This window comes from Argiope bruennichi, chromosome 1 (genome assembly GCF_947563725.1).
Source record: "Argiope bruennichi chromosome 1, qqArgBrue1.1, whole genome shotgun sequence".
NCBI classification, from domain to species: Eukaryota; Metazoa; Arthropoda; class Arachnida; order Araneae; family Araneidae; genus Argiope; species Argiope bruennichi.
Window position 1 is genome coordinate 73,074,967 of NC_079151.1, and position 27,434 is coordinate 73,102,400.

Genomic DNA, 27,434 nt, shown 5'->3' on the forward strand with positions numbered 1-27,434 from the left:
AATTATTGATGTACTTGCTACTTTAAAAACTATATTAGATTTATTTACTTAAAAATTTAAATTAGAAATTCAAGTTAAATAAATATCTATAATTATTATTATTTATTATTTATTTATTTAAATTCAAAATTACGAATTTTTAACCATATTCCTATATTTATTTTTACAGTCATATAAACAAATACAGGGAATACAATGTACATATTTGTATTTATTTCTAAAGTTCCACATGGCAGTTTTTGAAAGAAATATTGAAAAAAAAAATCCCATTCAATGATAACCTTCTTAATAAAAGATTTTAACAATATTTATTAATATTTTTTTAAAAAAATAGATCAAAGCAGGACTATTAAACAATTAAAAACAATTATTTTCTTCTAAACTTTAAAGTGTCTTCGTTAGAAATTGCGAAAATTAAAAATCCCTTGCAGATATGTGAAAGTATTAGCTTAATTATGAACCTCTACTTTAAGCACGAGTATTTTCCTGATGAAACTATTCATAATTCGTGAAAGACAGAACAATCTATCTTCTTGGAACATTCTGCCCTACTTGGCATGAGCGAAATGTTTTCAAGATCAGTTGACATGCTGTACTCGCAAAGTGGCTCCTAATTAATTAGCCTCGTGAATAAAAATTATGAGGGTGGATATTTGAGCAGATTTGTTGCTCTATGTTGAGTGTTCGAAAATGTAGAATTAATTATCTGTTGAAGAAAGCTACCCTCCTTTAATACAGAGTGTATTTTTATGTACATTCATTGTTTTAAACCCTGAATAAATCTTTTGGTCAGTTTAATGTAATATTTTAAAGATCAACTTACAGCTAAGGTAAGGGAGAGAGAGAGATGTATAGCTAACTCTGACGAGTTTGCTAGTATGACATAAGAATTGTGGGATGTCTATTTTGATAAGTTAGAAGACGGATGTGAATCGAGAGACAACAATGTTTTTCTTCTTCAAGGAATGCGATTAAGACATTTTAATATTGTGAAGAAGAAGAAAAAAAAATACGTTGATTTCAACATAATTGCTTTATTGAAATCTATTATTTCTTCTGTTATCTAATATTTCTTGATTGCGCTTAATTTCCTAAATTTTTCCCTCTCATGGTGGTGATGGATTGGCGGTAAGATCTGAATTTCCAGACCAGAAAGTCCAGGATCATCTTATTCCACTTAAAATTTACCATGTAAGTAAATTCGGTACACGTCAAATCACATATAGAGAACTAAACGCTTTTAGACTGGTGTGGCTTGGAAGTTTAGTCCAAGTGTTGTCCTAATCATTTGAACACAATTCTTAATAAAGAGGTCCATTTCCAAATCGCATTTCTTTTAAACGGGACATTAATTTAATTAAATGGGATTTTTCTTGTTTAAACTTAAAAATATTACCTGAAATTTAATCAATTGATGTTCATATGATACAGATAAAAGCCGACTAATCAATTTAATTTTGAAATTCAATATGTTTCTTGCCAGAAGGAAAAAAAAAGGCATGATTCTACAATATGCAATTAGGCATTGGATAATACACTCAATTATATGACAGCAATATTTTCATTATTCTTTACAATTTTAGACATTTTTTATTAATACGTTGGCAGGGTATAGAATTCGGAAGAGGGTAGTAAAATGCTGAAATCAGCATTTAGCCAGAATTAAATATTACAAGATACCTCCTCAAATTCTCTTAAGTAATATATTCGAAATGGAAATAAATTAGAACAAGCTTTCATTTTTATTAACTTTCTTTGATGACCAACTTATTTGTTGGGGTTATTGGCTGCATTTAATTTTAATTTAATCGTTTATACATAAGTAGCAGTACCGCACAACGTTGCCCATGGCATAATGCCCAAGAGAAAAAATTAGTTTTAAATTTAAGTCTACCTCCACCCGATTTGACATGGGCATGACAAGCAACATCAAACAAACATAAAAATATGTTTAGAAATAATAAAAAATAACTACAAAACCATTTTTTATTGGACAGATTCAGAAATATTGGTTAGACTTTGATATACAGCCATTTGGCGCCTTGCGAGGTTGGTAATTTGGTAAAAGTGAATTTTAGTGTGCCCCTTGCTGCGCCAACAATGCCAAGTCGCCAATAAAGATGGCGGACAAAATAAACAAATACTTCTGATAACTTTCTTTATTTAATAAACTTTTAATTATAATAAAGAACAAAATTAATATCTTTAATAGATATTTTTTTATTATTTTTAATTTAACATTTTTAAGAATATAGTTGTAGTTCATGTACAACTCAACCATTGCAAAAAGTAGTAAACAAAACAGCATTAGGGTTGCTAGAAAAGCTTTCCGATGGGTTGCCATATTGGCGACAAACTCGGGGGAAAACTATTCTTCACTTCATCCAAATATACAATAGAAAAGCTGTTTCGAAACTTAAAATATATACAAATAACTAGTTGTACCCATTGTTCCATACTTGTTTATTAACTGTGTATAATTTGATATGAAAATAAAATTCAGCTTGCTTCGTAATATTTCTTTGTAAACTATATTGACTATTTTTCCTCCTGGTGCCAAGGCAAAAAGATTTTGTTTAAATGTAATTGTAGAAAGTGCCATATAAAGTTGTCTATGAGAAAAACATTCTTCGCTTAGGTCAATTCCAGCAGTGTGAAACGTTTGTCCTTTAAATAATTAAAATCGCAATTTTAAAACTCCTTTTTTTATATGATTTCAATATAATAAAACCTTCCCCAATAAATGCCCTACAAAATGACACAAATATCTCCCATATCAGTTAATTTCTGGGTCATAATAAGTTTTGAATGGTTGTTTAAAATCAGACGTAAACAAAGAAATGTATCTCATATGCATATCACAGCTCTTGCTATTAGCGCATGCGCAATTTGAAGTTTTCGCACATGTGCTGATAAATGTAGTAGGAAAATAATTAAAATCGCAGTTATAAAACTCCTTTTTTTAATTTTGATATGACTTCAATATACTAAAACATTTCTCAATAAATGCCCTATGGTTCAAATATCTCCAAAATCAGTTAACTATTTCTCGAGTTTTTCTGGTTTAAACATACAGACGCTTTCATGAGACTTCATTTTATCCTATGTATAGATGAGTCTTTTTTTTTTTTTTTTTTTTTTTTGAATTCTCAAAGTATAACATTTTTAAGTCCCTATTTTGATAGATGTTAAAGTTCGAGTTATTTTCTAAGATTGTATTATATTTATTGTATAAACGAGCCTTTTGGGGGGGATCAAAGCCCAAAATATGATAATGTCATCGAAAGTGTAGTTGTCCGTACAATCTAACCTTTAATTGCATGTTCTCTTTCTTAGTATTGTAACTTCACTTTCTTACTCCTTTTGTAAATTGTGTAAATAACAGTAACATACACACACACACACACATTTAAATTCTACTTCATTTCTAGCAGAAATATAGCATCTCTAAAAATTATAGTAATATCATGCCAAAATATATTGAAAACTGTGGTTAAATGTTGAAATTTTATTCCATTTCATTATGGAAACTATGCTTAAATGAAAAGATATTTATAAGAATTAAAACTTTTAAATATATAATTGATTAATCTAAATAACTGGGCAAATACAGATATTGAAAAAAAAAAATTGCACAGTAGATAACTTCATCTCACCCTCCTCCCCCCCCAAAAAAAAACATTTAAGGAAAAAAATAAAATACAATTCTCGAAACTTTGTGTGTGTTTGTTTTATTTTATTTAATAAAATAAGTTTGAAATTGTTTCCCCGAAATTTCCCCAGAGATAGTTTTTTCAATCAAGATGCCGACTTCCTTGTGTCCTCACTTACATGGATAGATAAAACGTCGAATCACCGAGAAGAAAAAGATAAGTATTCGGAGAAAACAACGACGATTATTCAAAGATTTTACTGGAAGCCTGTGTGAGAAATGATTGAGTAATGACTTCAAATTCTTAAAAGGTCAAAATATATTTCACATTCGAATTTTTCAAACAGCTATGCGTTTTCCTTTATTCGAAAGTCATTAGTAAAATCGTAGTTATATCGATTTTTGGATCATCATAAGATTTAACATATTCTAAGGATGATTGAATCGAAATTTCATGATTTGTTGTTAGTATCATTAAAATAATTATCGGAATGCTTAGAATTAGCAGAAAATGTCATTTATAAGACATAATATTTAAAATAAGTTCCTCATGTTTACACATTTATTTTCAGAAAAAGCATTATGAAGCAATAACAATTCATGTTATTGTCATTTTTAAATGTTTACCTTTTTAGCTTTTAAATTCATGAAGAAATTAAGATAATTAGGGAAACATATGAATCTTTGAATAAATGCATAATTAATAATAATCTATCCCATTACACAAAATGTATTCTGATTGTATATATACAAATTTCATATACAATCACTGAACCGAAACAACAGTAATTTCTTCTTACATTTCCCGTTAGAATAAAACGAAGCACATTTTATTTCTTAACAATTCTTTATTTCTCTTTTTAGAGGACTTCATGAAATGATATATCTTTTGGGGACTGTTTATGAAAAACATACACAAACACATTCGAGCGTATCTAACATTGTATTAAAAAAACTTAATGATCCTCAAAATCTGTTTCAGTACAATAGAATGCACTGTAATCTTCTTTTCTTTTGTAAATTTTCTGTTTCGTAAGCATAACTCAGTTTCAGCTTTAGAAAGGAAACATTATCCAATAATGTTCGTCTTTCATTTCATTTTTAATGATAAAAATCTCTTTTAACCTTTAATATTTAACATCATTGTGAAATTCGCCATTTTTGTTTAATTTTAGAATGCGATATCTAGAAGTAGATGCAGTAAAATTGCTGAATAGGTCTCCTTACAGAAGCTGATAAATCTATGCGTTACAGTGCAGAATTTCTGTATCATAAATGCTTCAATTATGCAAAATTTATATTAAAGTATGATTATATTGCATCCTCCAGTACTGATTCTCAAAAATAATCTAAAACCAAATTGTAAAATATTTAATTGAAAGAAAAAGGAAATAAAAATAGAGAACATACTAAAATATAATCACATAGTGTGAAAAAAATTTCAGATATCTCATCTGAAGAATTTCGCAATCAGGAGTTTGCAGAAGAGAAAAAAATTATGTTCAGAATCCCTATATGAGGAATTTTTTAAGGAGTATGATCTGATTTTTTTTAATTGATTCCTATTTAGGAGTTATTTTCTGATTTCCGAACGAAAAGCGATTGTGAATAAGTAAATCCTAAAAATAAAATTCTAAATGAATTATTCAATGAAATAAATGAAGATCGTATATGAATATTGTAGATGTACTTGGATAAATAACAACGGCAATGGGCAAGGCTTATTTCCAACTATTTAAAAAAACTTTGCGATGTTTATATTATATATATATATATGAAAAGTAGAATCTCTTTTTCTTTTTCTTTCTGTGATGAAATCAAATAGCTTTATTCTTTTGAGGAAATAAAAGAATAGTTTTCATTGAAGAATTTCCCCCACAAATAGCGTAAGCTTCTATAGCTACCCGTCCTTTCATCGGGAAATCACTGCTGTTTTCTAATGCTATTTTATGCATTATATTAATTTTATATTTTTTGATTGTAACGTTTCTATTCATTAAAAATACAATTAATATAAGTTAGATCTCTTCTAGAAGAAATATACTTACAAAAAAAATAGACCTGAATTGAAAAGGGAAAGATCTGAGCTGTCACTTTCATGTTACTAAATTTTCCATCAATATTTTCAAAGAGAATACTGCATGTGCTTGCGTACAATAAGGAAAACCTGCGATAAATAATGATCCCACAGTAATTAAGTTTTGAGTGCGAAATAATTATTGGCAACCATATGGTTAGACAAACAATCTGTGTTATTATTATGAAAGTTGCTATCAGCTTATGAAATATTTTTTTATCTGAACTGATTCCCTGATTTGTTTATCTAAATGTTAAGACTTTTATAGTTTTGTCAATGTCAACGAATAAATATTTTCTAATTGTAATTAAATTCCATTAGCTAATCTTCTACAGAAAAGTAATTATATTTTGCTAATACTAAATTAAAAAAAAAGAATATAGAAATGGTATACAAAAATCTGCGATAGGCGAGAAACATGAAATTCAGATGAGCTTATAGAACTCTAAGTACATTTTATAAATGGTTCATAAAATGCAAGTTTTTTAAAGCTTTTAATTAATCAAATATTAAGTACGATTTTGATGTTTTTCTGCAATAATCCCCAAAAATATCATTACACAATTTTTTTTTCTGTTTTAAAATGCAAAAAAGTGTCATTTTAATGATATCAATTAGTTGCCATGCAAATTTTTGCAATTCATTAAATATATATATATTTTTGCGTAATTTTCAATGATACATTCTATCCTTACAATGAAACTCAAACTGTTTTCATTGTTATATCAAATATTTCATGGAATAATTTTTTCCCATTATTAAAATACGAGAAGACTTCTTACTGCTGAATTTACGTGAGGAATCAAATGAGAAATTATAGTACTGAAAAATACAACCTGCAATCTCTAGTTAGTTTTACAAATAATAAAAATGAATGTGTGTGTGTGGTGGCTCCCTACAGACCAGACCATTTGACCTAGACGCCTGTACGGTGTGATATTTTTAGGAAAATCAATTTAGAAATTTATTTATTTAAAAAGCTTTTGCCACAAAAATTGGCTGTATTTAACTTCAATGAAATACCTTATTCATGATTTCCTCATGATTCTTTCATCAAAGTATTTTGAAGCATGAAATTGGAGTCATGTAAAATCATCTTTATGTTCATTATTTGCACATGAACATGTACTTCATCGTTGAAGTAAAATTCAAATCGTTAAAATTGTTGCCATTAATATTTCGTCTTGCCTTCTATTATTGTTGATGATAATGATATGGAGTCGGCTTTTTTCTCATTTTCAGTAGGTTTCTATATAATGCAAACTTTTAATAAAGTTTTGCAGTTTTGCTGTAATTACAATTGAAGGTAATTTTAGAATCACGTGAAAAAATTTTTGAAATACGTACCACCATTTTTTTTAAACACTGAGTCTCTTTTCTATGAAATAATTGTACGTATAAAAGATGGACAAAAATTAGAGAAATTCTTATCACAATGAACAGAATGGTGTAAGGGTTCTAAAAAAAGCTATAGTTATAAGTGTATCAAAATTTGAAATTAATAGATATTTCACCGAAGAATCTGTTGAATCCCAGTTACATAAAATATTCAATCGAAATTTTTATCAGCTATTAATCATGGAGTATCAAATGGTTTCCAAAGATGGTTTCTTTGAAATAGATTATCCAGAAATGCTATTTTTGAATGGCACTGTGATGTCATCTTATGGGATTCAACTCCATTATGAAGGTTCAAATACAAATAATAAACAAAAAGTGGATTTTTATAGGATGCCTTGAAATACTTTGATAAGGGAATCATGAACAGGTCATGAATAAGACATATTATTAAACATAACCAATAATTTAGAAAATTAGCTGGTCGTCAAATATGGATAGTAGTAAAAAAGTGCAACCAGATATATAATTACTGCATTCAAATTAAAGAGACTTTTTAAGAAATTGGGAAACAAGTGCTTTTACTGAAACTTGGATAAAATTGAACTCATAAATTAAGAAGAGCTTAAATTTATGCATATTACAGAAGATTCCGTAAGTTTATGAAAGGATGAATTGTATACACTGTTGCTGATAAAGTAGAACAAAACAGGGGATATAAATAACAATGCCAAAGAAAATTAACCAATTTAGAGAACAGAAAATCTTGGTCAAAGTGGATTGAAATCCGTAACTTAAGTGTTGGTAGACAAAATTGGATAAGATGATTTTTAAACGCTGCAGTATTTTCAAAACACTTTTCTAATTTAATAAAATTAACTGAAGAAAACTACTCCAATTCTTAAAGTAAAGGAAACCTCAGCTGAAAAACACTATTTCGTTAAGAAAAGAACCGATTGTCTACTTTTCAAAAAGTTTAAAGGAGCAAAGAAAGGCTTTAAATTTTAACATTATAAGACTTTTTTACTCCACGATTTTCCTCTACTGTTTCGAAGTTTCTACTCTGAAAAATCGTCCAACGTATTTCCCGAAATCTCTTAATCGCGTTTCAGTTTGTGCGATCACAGTGAAAAACCCTTTCTTATAAGCACATTCCAGACGAGATTTCGGAGTGAATTTTAACGAATTACACCATTTTCAAAAAATTCTCCAGTAATGCTGCTTAAAAAGAGAGTAATTTATTATCTCTCTGTCGACGCTACACATCGGAAAAACCGTTGGATTACTTTTTTAAGGCATCATCACTTTAGTTGATGAGTATTCAAGTTTTTCTTTTTTTTATATATTTATGCGTTAGAAAGTTCCATGAATAAAATTCAGCATCATTTGCAATTTTTACCGGGTTTTTTTAGCTGCGCTGAGCACATGCATGAGGCTCATCTCTAAATATCTGAAAGTAGGATTTTTTTTTTTTATCCAGGAAGAGCATTCTAAAGTCATTAATGTGGATTTAATTTTTTACTACGTGATTTGAAGTTGAAAGCAGTGAAATGTTTTAGCCCCTTAGGGGTATTTTCTTTAAATATATCAACACACAAAAAATATTGAAAAAAAAAACTTCGTTTAAAGATATCTTTCATTTGAATAAAAATAATCTGAGCAGGATATGCTAAGAAATAATTAGGAATCGGAATTAAAGTAGGAGCTGAGATAAATGTGTTTAATGGTCTTGACTGGTTCGAATCTTACTTCTGCGGAATATTTAAATCGATCCACGAAAAAAACAACATGCAATTAGAAGGGGATTCACTCTTTCCTGCCCATTTTTCTGACAGGAAAGAGTAATTGAATTCGAACTAAGCGAATTTCCTGGAAATTAAAAGAAAATCACAAATTCTTGTAAAAAAATTTCTTGGAATCGGAGGAGCTTCTTTCGTTTCTTAAAAGACTACTTCAAAGGTATTTCCAGATTCTTCAGCCTTGCACAGAGATTTTTTTTTCATATAACAGTCTATCTTCGTTATTTTCTTCTAAACAATCCATTCAAATACTTTTTAAGGTAATTTCTTTTATTAATTGTTGGATGTTCTAATACAGTTTCCAATCTATTCTTAAATTTTTGATTAATGAAAATGTATATTTACACTGATAAATTGGAACATCGGAAATCAATTATAATTTTAAGACATTTTAAGCTTTATAATAATCCTATTTTTCTGTTATATTAAATTTTTACTTGCTATCTGCATTACATAAAATGATTGTTCATGAAATTTTTAAATAATAATATAATTTTAAAAAAACTTTATTGTATTAAACAATTTAATTTAACTTTCTTGATTTAAAAATCTCAAAATTGAAATGATATTTCAATGTGTGGGAGTCGTGATATTTTTAAAACCGGAGTACAATTAAATTTCACTTTTATTTCATTTCATACTCTAGCGCTAAAAATTATACTTTTCTAGGTTTAGTTTGCTATGAGATTTAATTTAATTTTGTAATTTGAGCATTTTTCAACTTAATGGCAACACGTTGATAAAAATTAATTTTTCCTATGTACCTGCTCATGTAGGACAGTTTTTATTTTTATTTTCTGTGAAATAAATTATTTTAAAATATGCTTAAAGTATTTTTTACAAATTGATTAAAAACTGAAAAAAAATTTTATGGCAAAATAATAAATGTTGTTGAAAAGGTAATTTTCTGAATTTTAAGATAATGCAAAAATTATTTTTGTTATATATTCTTCAGAAGTTATCATCTGAAAACGCCGAAAATTTAAAAAATATTAATTCTTAGTAAAAACAGTTTTGTTTTTAATAGGAAGGAGTGAACTGCAACAAGTTATCAGAACTGTGATGCAGAAGTATTAATACATATATATATACCCCTTAGAAACCCCCGTTACAGTTATAAATTAACTCAAATCTTTTGTTTTGTGAATTTCATAACTTAAATGGTTTTCAGAAAGAAACCTGATGTCATAACTTCTACAGTTATGTCTAAATTTTATTATTTTTTATTTTTACTGGCGAAAACTGCTTTTAGAAAAAAATTTAAATACATTTATCCATTTGATTACCTTGAAAAAGGAAAATGTATGAAAATATGCCTACGTGTAGCTCATTTTATATTCCCATTACATTAAATTTCAAAAAGTACGATGAAATGTCAAAATAGTTACACAAAACTCTTAATTTCTCTAATGTGTTGTTTCTTATTTTATATTGTTTAAAAATAAATAAATAAATAATGAAGTATTTTTCAGCAACAATTAAAATACTTTCTTGGATTTTTCGATCCAAACTAAATTAATTTATCTAGGCCGGGTATTAAAATTAATTTTCAATTATGGAATTAATTAGTGTCTTGAGGTGAAAGCTAATCCTTGTCTAATTTGCGAACACTCGATCGAAGATTAGAAAAGTCTGTATATCATTAACGAGGAAAAGTTTGAAATTGTCTACGTTAATTAACTCATTAATGTTGCAAGTACTTTCATTTCTGAGTTGTTTCCATTGATTTACTCTGTACATATTCATCAGGAATTCCTTTTGCTATTAGGAAATAATTTTTTTTATTGCGGGCAGCATGTTATCCCAGTCATTTGCAATAAAGCACTCAGCTTTCAACATAATGCTCTTTATGAGGTATTCATTCTAAAAATGCCTTTATTTTAAATGTTAATGAATAATTCCTGAAACTTCTCCGTTTTTTGAATATTGAGATTTAATAACTCGTTCATTAATTGGTAGCCTTTGATGCATCATTTATATTGATTTAGTTAAAAGTTAATTGCTAAGCAAATAATTTGGATTTTGTTGTAAAGCACGGGCATGAATCTGTCGCTATCCATAATTTACTTTTCAATAGTTATGCTCTAAATCATTCGCTAATATATGCGTTTTTCATCACGACAATGTATTTCTTGTATATAAAGCTTGTCCATTCCGGTGGCGGAGCTACATTAAGTTTGAAACTGTTTCCAGAATGAGTTTTTTAATTTTTTTATCATGTTTGGTCATATTTTTCCACACTGAGAGTTCGATGAACGACGAAAAAGAAAATAATAATAAAAATAAGAATTTTAAAAAACCCGAAAAAGAATAAGGTATAAGATACACTTTAAAACTGAAAATCAGAAAAATAACAAATTTCACTCACAACGCAATATATGTGCAATAGCTGAAACCAAAAAAATAGAATCCCTGCCTGCATTGAGATTAAGCGGTGGCTGAGTTGCTCTGATCACATACAAGAGTTGGCATACAACCAATTGTGGAATCCTTTTTTTCTTCTCTCTCCTTTTAAGGTTCTCTTTGCTCTCTCAATTTATTTGTTTATATCGGTATTTTAAAAATATTTAACTATTATTTGGTTCTAATTTCGCTTTAACACTGCCTTCAGAGGAACTGATCTAGATAAAATATTTTTATTTTTATTTAGCCATGCTATTCGTTTTTGAATTGACGAATTCTACTAAAGGCTTTTTGTATGATTGGTTGAGAAATATGATTCGGAGAATTAAAAAAAGGTTATCAGTCCTGTCTTCTGATTGAGCTCTTTTACCAACATTAATGAAAAAATAGACCAATGAGTGCTTTAGCAAATTTTTGCTCTTTATTTTAAAAATGACTATGAAAGGCTTTTTGTTTTTCTTCAAACAAAAGCCAATTTCAACAGAAAGTCTTTCAGGAATATACAAATTAAAGGTAAGATATATTTCTAACTCAGAAGCTGGAAGGTCATTTTAATAAGTAGTAGATGCCACACTTCCTCTTTATAAGTCTTTGATTTATGGACTTTCTGCTTAAAAGTTAGACACATTAGGATTTGAACAAGCGCCATCATTGTATGGTTTATTATTATTAAACCATCCAGTGATGGAAAGTTTACTATTTTATTGGGACATCAACTTTTCTTTTAATCGAGTAATGCTCGGACATTAAATATATGGTATTTTTATTGATTTCATTTCTAAACATACCTTGTAAATAATAATTTCTTAAAAATGTGTCTATAAATACTTAGGTATGATAGAATTTCATTTTTTATTTTAAATAATTTTTGAATTACTGAATAACATTGTTACATTCGTTATGCGAATAACTTGTTATGAGTGTGATTGTACCAAATTTAGTAATTCTAGGCCCCAAATGACTTGAACACACACAGATATGTGCTTTTATTATTGATATAGAGAAAATATGAAGGAAAATTAAGAGCAATCACATTTACATTTATTATTAAAATTTAATTATTATTAAAATAGTTACGTTTTTTTTTATGTATTTTTAGAATTGTTACATTTTTAGCAAAGAGAGATAGAAAGAAAACGAAAAGAAAAAAAAAGAATCTTAAATTTATTGATAATAAATTAGTCATAGATAAGCATAGCATTTCATTAAACTAAAGCAAAAAGATCTATAAATATTATATTAGAATTCATCAGTATTTGCTAACTAATATTTGGTAAAACTTCTATTAAATGCAAGAATAACTTTTCAATACAAAATGTAATTAAAATATTTATCCAGCATCACTTTTTTAAAGCTCTCATCATATATTTATCAACTGATTTCCTTTGTGTTTGTTGTACAATACTATCAATATACATTTTAAAGCTCTTCGATTGTTTCTGTAATTTTTAATTATTGCAACACTTTTCAAAATATCTATCTTGAATCATTTTTGAAAATACATTTGCATTTATAAGAGATTCAAATACGTGTTTAATCATTAGACAGTTCTTATAAATCACCTTTTAGATAGAACTGAAATAGTGGTCACTAAAATTTTATCATTAAAATAAATTATGATTTCATCCTGAATTTCCAGACGATATTTATTATCAAAATTGTCACTTTTCAATAACTGCACGTTCATTCGACAGTTTTTCTCTTGTAAGATGTTCAATGAATCCCAAGATTAAATGAAAACGATTCTTTTGAACCTATTTTGTGCCAGTATTAATTAAATATACATGGTCACATATTAAATATACTGCGAATTCTGGAAATTGTTGTGGAACTATGGTATTATAAGCCATCGTATGAAAGAAATAAAAAATAATTAAAAGATTGATTCTCTCGTGCAAAACATTGTATCCTGATAACGGTTTAATTCATCTTTCCTTATTTTATTTTTAAAATTTACTCTTCAATGACTTAACTCTGGCAATGATAACTGCGCATAAAAAAATGTAAGGAATCAACGTAATGCTCGTACATACAAATCCAGTAATAAAAGCAATAAAAATATCACCGTAAAATATTCTTAAAGAATTAAAATAAAAAAATTGAACATGAATAAAATTAATTTAATTATTAAGTCACTTTTTAAAATTTTAAAGTGATATAACAATTGTTCTGTGTGGCAATATGCTCTGAAGTTATTGAAGGAAAACCTTTGATTTGATTTTTATTCCTTGTATTCTTTATTCCTTGTATTTATTCCTTTCCTTGTATTCTTTACTTACTCTCAAAGAATTTACTACCTGCTAAATTTGGAAGTTCCAAGTTATCGTCATTAGGGATTGCAATACCGGTATACCGGAATACCGAATACCGGTATTTTGAGCCATTTGTACAATTTTGTAATACCGGTATTCACAAGTTTAAATACCGGTATTTCGGTATTTACTAGAAATTTTTAAAATTGTCTCCACTATATGTTCAGGGATCACCAACATAGCAAAATAGTATACGTTTTTGTTTTTATGTCTCCCTAACAGGCGAAATTAATTAGCTAATTAATGGCTAAATTAATTGCTTAAATCTAAATTAGCGAAATATGGATTATCCTGAAAGAAGATACTGTATCTATAACGACTAATAGAGCAACAGTTATGAAAAAAAAATTGGAAAATTGATTGGTGCAAATCAGCAATTCAATTAGGAGTAATAGAAGTATTATACCAAAAAAATAAAGAACAGACGAATCCTAATACTGTGGATAAACTTCGGATTCCAACTTTGAAGAGAGTAACAGTGTGAGTGATATTGACAACGAAGATAGTGACAATGTAATTATTGAAGAAATTGCTAATGAGGATGAAATATTAACCCATCAAGAATTGCTTCGTATAATTTATAAAGTTCGAAAAATTGTTAAGATAATTAAACGTTCTATAAAAAATGACATTTTACTAAAATATATACTAACTGAAAATAAAACAGAATATATGTTAATATTAGATTTTAAAACACGTTGGAACAGTTTACTCCTAATGATGGAACGATTTTTGAAACTCAGAAATCCAATCCAAAAAGCAATAATCGACTTAAACCTGTTAATTATCTTTTCAGATAGTGAATTCGACTTGATATACGGAACTGTATCAGCTCTACTTCCACTAAAACTGACTATTGAAGCATTATGTCGGAGAGATTCCAATTTATTAACAGCTAATGCAACAATAAATTTCATGTTGCAGTCACTGAAAGAACAGCACACGCCACTATCTGAAGAATTATATATTACATTGAAAAATCGCACAGAAGTAAGGCAAACCGAAATAGAAAATGTCTTACGGTATTTACATAATTATAATGATTTTAAAAATGAAAATGAAAAAGAAAATAACCAATTTTTTTACCTAAAAACCTATCCACATTCAGAAGAATTCGGTTCAGTTATCAAAGATTATGATGATACTAATGTCGATAGTGAAAAGGAATTGTCCCTTGAACAAAAATTAGAATTAGTGATAAATAAAAAAAATCCAACGAACCAAAATACAATGTAGAAATCAGCTATATCCAAAACCATCCAACGAGAAATCGATTTAGTTGAAGATGAGGGTTTAGATTTTTATTAAATACTTGGAAAAAGTATATCGCGCATTGCTAACAGTACCACCAATTAGCGTAGACGCCGAAAGAGCGTTTTCGACAGCTGGTAATTTTTACACAAAATTACTTTTCAGGCTTAATGGCAGTACAATGGATGCATTATATTTTTTAAGATTATTTTTCAAAAATTTGTGATAGTATCACAGACTGAATAGTGGTTTTTTTTTTTTTTTTTTTTTTTTGTGATTAAATAAATAAGATGTTCCTTTACTTTTTTATGATTCTTTATATACTGTTATAATTTATAGGTTACAAATTAATTTTTTTGTGATATTTACACTCTCTAATAAAACTGGCAAATGAAACAAAGAAACACCTGTGTTTTCTTTCTTTTCCCAAAATTTCTAATACCGGTATTAAAACCGGTATCCCGGTATTAAGATCTAAAAAATACCGAATACCGGTATTGAAATTTTGGTCCGGTATTGCAATCCCTAATCGTCATGCATAATCTTTTTTTTAATGATTTTTTTCATCATGCGTATCACGCGATGCAATTTGTATATAGAATGTTATCCTATAAAATTATCACGTTAAAAATTTTTTTCATGTATATAAAAAATTCATAATTTTTTTATAGAATATAAGTAACACATATATTCTTAATGACTGATAAATCTTTAAATCTCACTATCCACCATTAAACATCTTCCTTCCACAGTGCTATTTCAAACTTAATGACTACGTCAAGGTTCATCAACTTTGCTTTTAAATGTGTCTTTCATTCACAAAAGATACATCGAATATCATTTGGGACTGAATTTTGAAAGAAAATGTCAAAGATAGGAACGAGAATCTCCAAATGGATAAAAATAGAATGAAATGGAACTCAAGAATGACGTCCAAAGTTTTACTTATTTGTCAAAACTTTTGATACAAGAAATGAGAATTTTTTCTTTTCTTTTCTTTGAAAAATATCTCTGAAGATTTTGATATTCATTAGAATCCTCTGTAGTATGTCGTAGAAGCGCAGCTGTGAGTGGCAGCGGAATTGAAACTCATTAAAAACCAACTAACGTCGCCATGGTATTTCATCTGTTTTATTTTTGTCTTAAAGCACTGGTTTAAACTCTTGGAAAAATTACACAAAGTATAATTTGACTTAGAACTATTTTTTCGTCTTAGAATTATATGAATATGACGCTGTTGTTTGTAAATGTTGCAGCATTTATTGAATGTTGAAATATTTGTAAAGTATAATAATTAAAAATCAACTAACGTCGACATGGCATTTCATCCATTTTATTTATGTTTTAAAGCATTGTAGAAAACCCAGAAAATATAATTTGAGTTAGAACCATGTTTTGGTCGAAGAATTATGCGAATAAAATGGTATTGTCTGTAACTAGTGCGACATTTCTTGAATATTGAAATGCTTGTAAAGTATAATAATTAAAAATTGACTAATGTCGCCATTGTATTTCATCTGTCTAAAAGCTTTTGTTTAAAGCGTTTAAAAATACAGAAGTTACCGTTGATTGAGAAACATTTTTCTCATCACAAAATATATAGAATATGATTTTGTTGTTTGTATTTAAAGGCTTATTTCTTTGGTGTTGAAAGACTTGTGAAACAATAATAGTGCATCTGATCTCATATATTTTTGATAAAAATATAAAATAGAAAAAAAAATCTCTATCGGCAAACTAGTTATCAAAGCCTAAACACTTGATGTTGAAAGTAAATTCCATTTATTTCACTAGAAACAATACCATTGAAGAATCCAGTTACCGCCAAATGCAATTGCCTTACGCACCAGTAAATAATAGTCATCTTTCTCACTTCAATAACCAGAAATATATAAGAGAAAAATAAAATACCTTTTCAGCAATTTTCATATCTTATTTCACAAGGTTTGGAGATATGAGAATAAAGGATAGATGAAAATCCATGAAGACGAAGGCTTTCTAGCAAGCTGTTGTAGGTATTAGTTAAAATATTAACAAGTGAGAGTTGTGAAATACTTTTTCTTTTCTAATTTCTGTGGAATTGTAGTTATCAAAACACTTTTAATTTAAAAGCTATTCTTTATAATGAGGCAACAATTCGCATGATATAAGTTTGGTTTAGTTTAGTTATATTAACGTCCCATTGTAAAGCAACACTAGGGTTATTTTGGGACGGACCTCGTCATTTTGAACCGCGGTCAGATGACGGGGACGATACCTGAGTTGGCACCCCCCTCTCCACACCACACCAGCGGGAGGACTTTTGGCATGGCGGATTTAACGTGCAACAGACCCCCTTATACGACAGTTCTTCGGTGGAATCGGGTCTTGGACCTGAAACCCTACGGCTCACAAGCCGAGACACCAGGCCACCGCGTCCCCTCGCATGATATAAATAATTTTCTATACTTTTGAAGAAAAAATATTTTTTTTTCAAAGTCGGGAAACAAAAATTTTTTCTTATAAGCAATTAATTTAAAAGGAGCTTCTACTCCTATATTTAGAATCGGACATGTTATTTATAAACAGAATCATCAATATGCATATTCAGTACATTCTAAGAAATTTTTATTTCATCATACCCCAGAAATTCTAAAAGAGCAACCACCAATAGGTAAATACGTTTTAATTTGAAAAATTGTTTTCTATTTATTTATATTAATTTGATATAAACGATATTTAACAAAATTTGACTTTCTTTAGCTGCATCATAGAAGCTTTGATCTGTTCTAACAATTCAATATAAAGAACACAATTTTTAATTTTTTTAAAACTTTATTTGAAGATTGTGGTAACTGTCTAACGAAGCAAGGTCATTTTATCAACTAATCACACAAAAGAATTAAAGATTGGTGCAAGAAAAAGCTGGGAGATAATATTATATAATATTTATAGCATTTTCTTCAAAGATGGATTGTGGTTTCAATCGGTTGGGAAAACACAAATCTTTAAACTTCTACAACACAATTTCGATTAACCGCATTCCAGGGATTAACCTCCAAAAAACTCGCCAAGAATTGTAAAAATCCTGGATGCTGTAAAAATACTAAATTCCCGTCAAAGGTAAAATTTCGTAACTATTGCACTTCTCTGTTTTATTCAAGGTTCACAATTTTTCGTGAGAAATGGGGGAGATGATTATTAGAGAGTAAGAACGAAAATTTCGGGGAAATCATTTCAGCTGGTTATTAATTTTGATTCCTAATTCTTTTGTTATTAAACTAAACATACGATGGTTAAAATATGCATTGTATCAGCCACTTACTTAAACCATTTGAAATTAAACATTTTTCTTAATTCGTTTTTAATAATTTATGAGAAAAGTGTGCTATTTAAAGTTAATTTTTAGAGTATGATTATATATTGCAGTTTGTATATTATGAATTATAAACTTAAGAACATGGAATAATTTGCTTAATACGCCACATAATAACAGTAGTAAAAACGAAGAACTAAAAAAGGAAAAGAAAGTGTGAAGATAGCAGCAATGGCACAATTTTTAAAGACGAATATGTTATGTGAATACTAAGAGTAATTAACTAATTTTATTTTGCCTTTGTGAGTAGTAGCATCGATTTTTTCTAGCACATTGCAGTGTCCTTCTATGAAGAATGATTTATTATGCTTCATTTCTTTCTGTTTTGTGTCGACCTGACAAATGTTCTTTTCTTTTTTGTACCTAAAAGAAAGTTTTTATGAGAGATGCTTTTTTAGTGACATTACGTTAATTAGTCATTAAATTGAACTTTTCACAATGTACGTAATTACCATTTTTATTTTTAAATATCTAATAATTCGATTTTCTTTGTCTCTTTCCAAACATTATGCTTTTAGTTTCTAAAATCTTAGATTAATTAAATTTTTATTTATACTTCGTTTCTTTCCTTCTTAACATTATTTAAAATTCAGCAAGGATTAATTGAATCGGGATGCTATTTTTAGTACCTAATTTTTTTCTTTATTTTTTATATTATTCCATTTATTTTAATTAAACAAAACGATTTTATTTTTTATTTGATAGTTTGTAAGGCTTCAGATTATTGATCGGAAATTACATTAATAAAAAAATTGATACATTTTATTTTAATTATTATAAATGTGATTTTGTCTACAGATGATTAGTATTGTATAAGTTAGTTAAAACTACACTTAGAATAAAAAAAGTGCTTTTGGTCCTACCAGGTATTTAAATTAAAAATTACTTTTCATATGATTTAACGCATAAATTTGCTGAAGAAAATTAAAGTTAAAAATTATATTTGAGATAATTCGCTAATAAATAAATTCAAAATTCATTAAAAATGCTTAAAAAGATAAACTAAAATCGATCACATTTTTATAAAATGGAATTTAAAGGTTTATTTTTAACCTATCAGATATATGTGTCGATATTATTCTTTTCAGCATTTATGCAGCTTCATTTCCATTTTGTTGGAATTTAAAAATTCTATCATGATTAAAACTGAGGAATTATTTGTAAATTTAAAAAGTTACAATATTTTCAGTTTCTTTCAACAGATGGCGGCACTATCTAATTAGTAAAATGTTAGTTAATTTTGATTGACTTTAGTTGAATGATTTTTTCTATAACCTTTAACTGTAAATTGATTTATCGATGCATTCGGAATTTGAATCGAAATGATACCCATGGAGGCAGAAGGCAGATTCCAATCTAATTTTTAATCAATATTAATGCATTTTCTTTTTAGGTATGTAAAATAATTCGCATTAAATGAAATATAAATTGAAATAATTATATCAGTTGCAAAGTATATCATTAGAATTTTAGTAATTAAGAATATTCCAGTTATATGGTTTTAATTCATCTTTTTAAAAAATATTTTTTTAATAAATATTGTATTTTTAATAATACTATTATTTTTTAGCATCTCTTAAACCAAAGGTCTTATTAACTTTCACGATATTTTCGAATAGTAAAGAGAATTATACTTTAATCGATTAACTTCCAGCATTCTATTTATAAGACAATTAAATTTTTAAATCTACATTGCTAAACCGAACACATTCCATTGTTCTTTTTTTTTGCTTTGTGTAATTGTTTCTTTTTTAATTTTTGTTTCTTTTATCTAATTGTTTCTTTTTTATATGTAAGCTAAATATTTTAAGGCGGATATGCCCCTCATCAGCTAGATTTTAAAGTCAAGGAGTCCAGATTTTAAAGTCCTCTAATTTTTTTTGTATTTTGCTTTCAGTTATTTTCAATATAATAGAAGAAATTCGAAAGTATTCTTTTTTTTTTTTTAAATATTTTATACTATGTTAAATTTTTTCTTTTGACTATTTGTCTATTTAAAGGGTTTTTAAAAAGAATTTTTATCAATTTTTCTGTTTTTTCGTAAACAATAATTGAATAAAGTGATAAGAAATTAAAATTAAAAAAACTTCGGAAGTGGATTTTATTTTGCAGTTATTTTGTTTTTAGCCTCTTTAACATAATTTTAAAGGACTTTCAGACTTCATTTCGATTTAAAAAATTTAGCACTATTGTAAATAAATATAAAAAAAGCACATATATTTTATCATATTTTAATGCAACTAGTCACCTCAAAATATCTACTACAGGAAAAAAGAATCGATAGCAGTATAATGGATTCAAACATCTACCTATAAAGTATTTTGAGAATTTTTTTTATTTTGTACATCTTTTACATTATTGTTTTAAAAAAGGAAATAGCCCAAAGCTGTAAACATCTAATACAGAGAATCCTATTTGTTTTATAAATAACTGGCAGATGAGTTTGAAAACAACGCAATAATTAAAAGAAAGGGGAAATGAAATTTATTTTTTCTCTCTGAAAAGCGAAGTTAAAGGCGCCAACCTACGCAGATGCTTCACAGCAGTGTTAAACCAGTTATATCTAAATACGTACACTCACCCATAAATGACGAAAAGAAATCATCTTTCATTGGCCATTGGTTGCTATGGAAACCGCCTCTACGTATTTCTGCTGAGCATGCGCACTGATAGAGCCAGTTGATCCAGTGTGGTCGATGGAACATTCTCCCATTCTATGTCTAACAAAATGCGAAAAGTACGAATTTGATTCAAAAAACAACTGTTATAAACAGTTGATGAGATGATATATTAAATATGTCATGACGCTTTTATTGTTTTCTTGAAAGACAAGTTACACACAAAGGAGAATTATGATTCTGCGAAATCTTTTAGCAAGCGTGGTGGAAGATGGCCCTGAGATCAAGGCAGTTGAAGAAGGTTAGAGATTTTAATTGTTTGTTTTAAATTCTTTCGTTACTTAAAAGCAAATTAATATTTTGGCAATTCTATACAAAATGTCTAGGGAGATTATATTTATGACAGGTATATTTAAATTTCAAAAGTTTATAAAATTGCTCATTTTTTAATATTTCTAGGGTTATCAATAAAATCATTTATCGATAAAGCAATATAATAAGTCCTTTAAAAGAAGCTATTTAAAAATAGTATCTTTAATAAAAATGCTATAGGTTGTTTGAAAAGTATTTATCATTAAATCTCCAAAAATTGTGACAGTATTTTTAATTTAGTGTTTTAATTTTTGATTAAATTAAATTAAATTCTATTCATTTCTTATTACAGTAAAATTTTTCTGAGAAATAATGAACAACGTTATTTATTACCTGTTGAAAACCGCCTCATTTTACTGTTGTATGAATTAATCGAAGTGATATATTATGCTCACTGATATTTTTATTTAAGTTATTCATTTTCATTGAAATAAAGCTCTGACATTCTTTTTAGAAAGATATTTAATAATTGCTTTTCTGTCTGTAATATCATAATGTATAACTATTATAAAATAATGAATTTGAATAAAATGAAGTAAATTCATTCAATTTTTATAAGTTGTGTGGATTTTAATATTGAAACAAAATAGTATGAATTTTCACTGTAGAATTTATGAACTTATGACTTTTAATGCAAAAGAATAATATTTATGATGCTATTAGATATTATTTTTTATGTTTATGATGGCTTATTTGAATAAAATATTCAGGAGGCTTAAAATAGAAAACTCAGGGTACCAGCATCACATTCAGAGAACGTCTTCTTGTTAATACCACAAATTATTTTTATTTGCTACGAATGCTTTTACTTTCACATGCAGTGTCATGAAAGGTAAATATTTCACTTTAGAAAATTAGAAATATTTCATAGATTCTTTAAATACTTTCTCAGGCGTTTAATTAAAAAAAAAAAATATTTCTTTCAGAAAAAATTAAAATACCGATAAAAGTTATAGAAATATTATTGAAATTTAAGGTATATCATTGTTGACTTAGAGAATAAGCATTGCATTTCCTCTTTCATAAAACAAATTCTCTTATATAATTTTCTTAAAATATTTCTTTATTAAGCCTAATCTTAATTTATAAAGTACATATGTGGCATTGCCAAATAAAGTGGAAGTAAAAACAAGAAATCTCAAAAACTAGTTTTTAATTATGATTTTTTTAAAAACTGAAAGATAGTTTGCTGTTATACATTTTACAGGGTTAAAAATATAATGTGTACCAAAATCAAATATTATGGATAAATTTCAGAAGCATCATAGGAATAACATAAATATAAATTTCTTGTTTAAATAAGAAACACCTTATTATTATTATCAGGTTCATAATATTTATTCTTTCTGAAGTGGTGCAAAAAAAAAAATCATTTTCTCAATATAATCGTATTTTAATAGCTATTGATTTAATTAACATCATTCAGACCTTCGGCTAAAATGTCTGATACTAGATCATTTACCTTTGCCCTATTTACCTTAACCAATCCTGATCATTTTATGTCACTGACCTACAGCGCCAAATTTAGGGAAAGTATCTCTGCATATCGTTTGAAGAATGATATGAACGTTTAAAAAAATTAAAAAAAAATATCGTATTCTTTTAAACGAATATTTTAAAATTACATTTTTTAACATAATTAGCAAAATAATTGATATATTACTAAAATAATTGATAATTGATACATTTTTTAATTTCTGCTTATTAGCGAAACCTGAATAAATTTCAATATATTTAATTTTAAATAATGATACAATAAACAATATACCTACTGAATTACAGAATGTTTCGGTATCAAAGTTATTTTCCGATCTTTAATTCATAAGAATATTTTATTTATGAACCTTTTCTTGATTCAGACAATTAAATTTTATTTTTAAAATATTAATATTCAAGAACTTTAGAATTTAGTTGCCTTTTTTGTCATTCGAAATTGTTTTTAATGAAAGAACACCTTTACTAACCGAGGAAATCTGATGGAAACGCTGTTTTTCTTGCAATAAATATCTAGTCGCAGTGAAACAACTTCTACATGTAACTTCACAATTTTGAAGTTTTATTTCGTAATTTTATATAATGTCTAGAATTTGTACATAAAGTACTTAATTTTTTTATTTTTAAAGTCAGATAATAATGTTTTAAAGAAGTAAATATGTGCAGAACTTTGTGAAGTAATTTATGCATTTCAATTGCTTCTATTAATATTTAATTTATTTTAAAATTGGTTTTAGGAAATTAATTTTAAAAAATACAGAGAATATAATGAGAATATAATAATACTTTACTCCAATTCAAAAAGAAATCAAATGTAAATTATTATTAGTTAATGTGGATAATTTGTAGGAATAATTAGAATGCTTTAATAAGACAATATAATTAATGAATGACAACATAGTGGTAATAAATAGAATATCTTGTATTCTTAAAGTGGGGAAAAAAAAATTAGAATATTTTTTTTTCAAAAAAAGAAGTAATTAATTTTTTTAATTAAATCACAGTTAGTTTTTAACTAAAATGTGTCATATCTTTGTCACATTAATTTTAAAATATCATTGCTCTTATTTGGTTATTCAGTTCTTAAAATAGATAAAATTTACATATTGTGCGCTTGCTAAAATGTTTGTTTTCTTTTAAAACTTCTTCTGAGGCATCTGTCATTGTCAAAAATGTGGCATTTTTTCCCCCTTCCAAGTGATTTTTTTAACTATAAAAATTAAAGAAATATCTATTTAATGAAGTGCGGATGTTTTAAAATTCAAAGTATTTCCAGTAAATGTATTTAAATGAAATAGCATACTTATAAAATTGCAAAAAATGCATTTTTATCTCAAAATAATTATCATTCATAAGGATCTTATTTAACTTAAATACTAATGAGATCACGAAAAATTAATTAAAGTTTTCTGTTTAATATTTTGTTTAAAAATTTTTTTAAACCTTTTCCACGCTAAGAGTAATTTGTGAACAGATAATTCTTATATATCAGTTTTGGAGCTCAATACAATAATTTATAAAAAAAATGTTCTGTGAGTACTAAAATGATTCGAATTAAAAAAAAATAGCATTTATCTGAAATATTTATTGCGTCTTTTTTTAATATAGAATAAACAAATTCAGATTTCTATTAAAATCTACTTCGTAAATTTTTGTTTTTAGCTTGATATTTCCAAAGTAAAATTAAATCACTTGAAAAAATAAACGAGGGAAAATGATAAATAAAAATTATTCTTCAAAATTAATATTTTTAAATTGTCAGATTTTTACATTTAGTTTTCTGTTCATTTTAATTGATTGGTAAGTGATTTTTTTAAGGATAGTAAAAAAATTCAAGTGTCAAAAGAAAAAAAAATGATCTAGGATGCATAAGAAAAGTTATAATAAATAATGCGATTGCTATAAATGTTTAATAAAAAAACTATTTAATAGGTAATTCAGATCTTAAAAAAAAAAAAAAGAAACATATGTCAAGGATCAATATATGGAGCAAAGGATGTTCCTTTCTTCCTTTACATCGAATTTCCAATATTGAAAATTTAATCTAGTATAATCTTTAGAACTATATAAAAGCATGACAAAGAATTCTATTCAAGCAGAATAATCCAATATGTGTATCTATTATATTCGATTTCGGAATTTCAATAGAATATTTATTGAATGAATACCAATATGTGTATCTATTATATTCGATTTCGGAATTTCAATAGAATATTTATTGAATGAATATGTTTAGTACGAATATGTTTCTAGAGAAATGAAACAACGTATGAAAAAGAATTTTTTTTCAGCGTTTCAGAAAATACAGATTATAAAACTTTTTAGTATATTTTGTTATTTGAAAAAGTATGTAATATTCTTGGGAAAAAAATTGAGATGAAAAAAGGCTTTGAGATTATTTATGGAACATCTGTAATATTTGATAAGTTGGCAATTTTTTTATTTTCATTTCCTTTTTGACCAGAAAATTTATTTGCCTAACTTATAAAAAAGACTATTCGATTTAGATATATTAAATTGACCCATTTCTTCACGATTTTACATTATGTTTTTTTGTTTTGTTTTTTCAGTTGAAAACTTTTTCACTGAAGCTTTTCTTGATTGAACTAAATAGTATTATAGCTCAGTCAGTAAAGATTTTGAAAATTGTGGCGATTTTCAGAAGTGATTTTGATGATGGCTGTAACATATATTTTTGAGAAAAGATGATTTGTTTTAAGATTAAAAATAGTTAAATTTAGGACAGAAACAAATATATAATTTTGAGTTAATATTGAAGAACTGATTCGTTTTATCTTTGATATAGTTCAATTTTTTAAAACAATAGGAAAACCAAAATAAATAAATAAAAATAAAAAACCCATGGAAAAAATAAAGTTCATTTACTTAAAAAAGAGATGATTATTTTCATATTTGAGAGTTTTTCTAATGTTAGCACATTACTGAAATTCGATACAAACTAAAAATATTAATAAAAGAAAAAGCAGCACCTATATTTGTTTCTTTAATTAAAAATGATACGAGTACATGAAAATTTCAGAATTCATATATTACTGACATATGACGAGCATGTCGTATTTGACGCACTATTTGTTGTTGAAGAATCACGAGATAAATCTTTGCTATTTGTTTATTATTATTTGTTTTCAACCTGACATGTGACCTGCCTGCAATATGCTAAAAAAATGAGCAGAAAAAAAAAAAAAGGAATTATTAAAATTACCATCAGGTTCATTTATGAGGGTTATGATTAAAAATATGTTTTTTTTATATCAAAACCGGTAGGCTAGGTTTTGAAAGAACAAAAGGATTCTTATTAATTTAAGATGATATCAAATATGAGGGCTTATATTGGTTTCAGAATAAATTTATGGAACAATGAATTTTTACTTCAAATTCTTCAGAGAATAAGAAACAAAGAAGACAAAATACTTCTTATATTTTATAAGAATTTAAATGAATATAACAGTTCAAGAAAATTATTGCTTAAATCAGTTCAATAAAAATATGGGAATTTGCTATTGTACTCACTGCCTATATATATATATATATATTTCTGTTACTTTTAGCAGATACAATTTTTCCATTCGACCCGATACTAAACTAATTATAAAAAATTGTTATTAAATGAAATTCCAAAATGAAACTATTTCAAATTGATTTAATTTTATAATTTATATATATTCTTAATCATATTATTTATTTTATGTTACTTCAATAAACAATGAACCAGAAAATATTCTAATATTCAAATGTGTAGCATATTATTTCTTTTTAATCTTAATGCTAGTTCTGAGCACTTTAAAGTCTTAATTATCGCATTATCATTTTAAATTTAGCATTTCCTTTAATTCGTTATTATTTTATTTTTTATTGACAATTTATTCCAATAAGAAGTTAAGTGTGTTTAAGATGCAATAAAACAACGTAAGAACAGCATAAAATATGCTGAAAACAAATCATGAATCTTTTTCTAAAAAAAGAGATTATTAATAATTAATATGATTATACTAACGAATAAATTATCGTATATTAACGTATAAAATAAAAACTAATGAATAAATTAACATAATAAAATAAAAATTAATTAGACTGCATCTATTTAGGTATATCCTCATCATCTAATATTCTGATAAAACGATTTTATAAGATGCATGCATAGGCAATAATATTCAACAGAAGAATGAAATGTAAGCTTGAAAAAGTGAATTATGCCCTATTTTAAGTTCTCATTCTCCCTTCGTACAATAGCATATTATGAGCATGAGGGACTGAACATGAAAGCCCTATTCTTAAATAGATTTTATACAGTATCTCTGGAAAATAGAAAAAGATTTGGCTTAAATTGTAGTCAAAGTTTCTAGTTAAATCTTTTAATCTTGCGTTACTTAGAATTCAAATACGAACTTCATATTCTTTGGTTCGAAAATTTATATATAATTTCGACATTTAAAGTAGTTTTTCTCTTTGTTTAAAATGCTCACACTTTTAATAGGAAACTTTTAAGTGTAACCAATTTTTTGGTTTCTTTTATTGCGAATTAATAATGAATATTATTACTTTTCTTAGTCTTTTTATATTCCGTTACAGCAATATGCCGCTTTTACTTTGTCCGATAGTTAAAATCGGCAGATAAAATAAGTTGTGATTTTTTAGTTTCTAACTATTTCATTTAAAATTATTGGATAAATTTTGTTTGCAAAATGATGAAAATATTTTAATAGCACCTGAAAGCATAAGAATGCCTATTTGTTTACATATTC

The 27,434-nt window shown here is 26.7% G+C and overlaps 1 protein-coding gene across 2 annotated transcripts in view; it reads left to right on the forward strand.

The window, feature by feature from the left end:
• The window catches only part of LOC129967543 (synaptotagmin-4-like), a 56,586-nt gene that overhangs the window by 10,730 nt on the left and 18,422 nt on the right, over positions 1 to 27,434 (forward strand). The window contains exon 1 of one of the 2 annotated variants that reach the window (XM_056081892.1): positions 20,869 to 21,106. The exons of the other annotated variant lie outside the window; for it this stretch is intronic. Coding sequence (XP_055937867.1) covers positions 21,040 to 21,106 — 67 coding nt within the window. The 5' untranslated portion in view covers positions 20,869 to 21,039. Of the gene's footprint in view, positions 1 to 20,868; positions 21,107 to 27,434 lie in introns of those variants that run through there. 2 annotated transcript variants of the gene reach the window in all.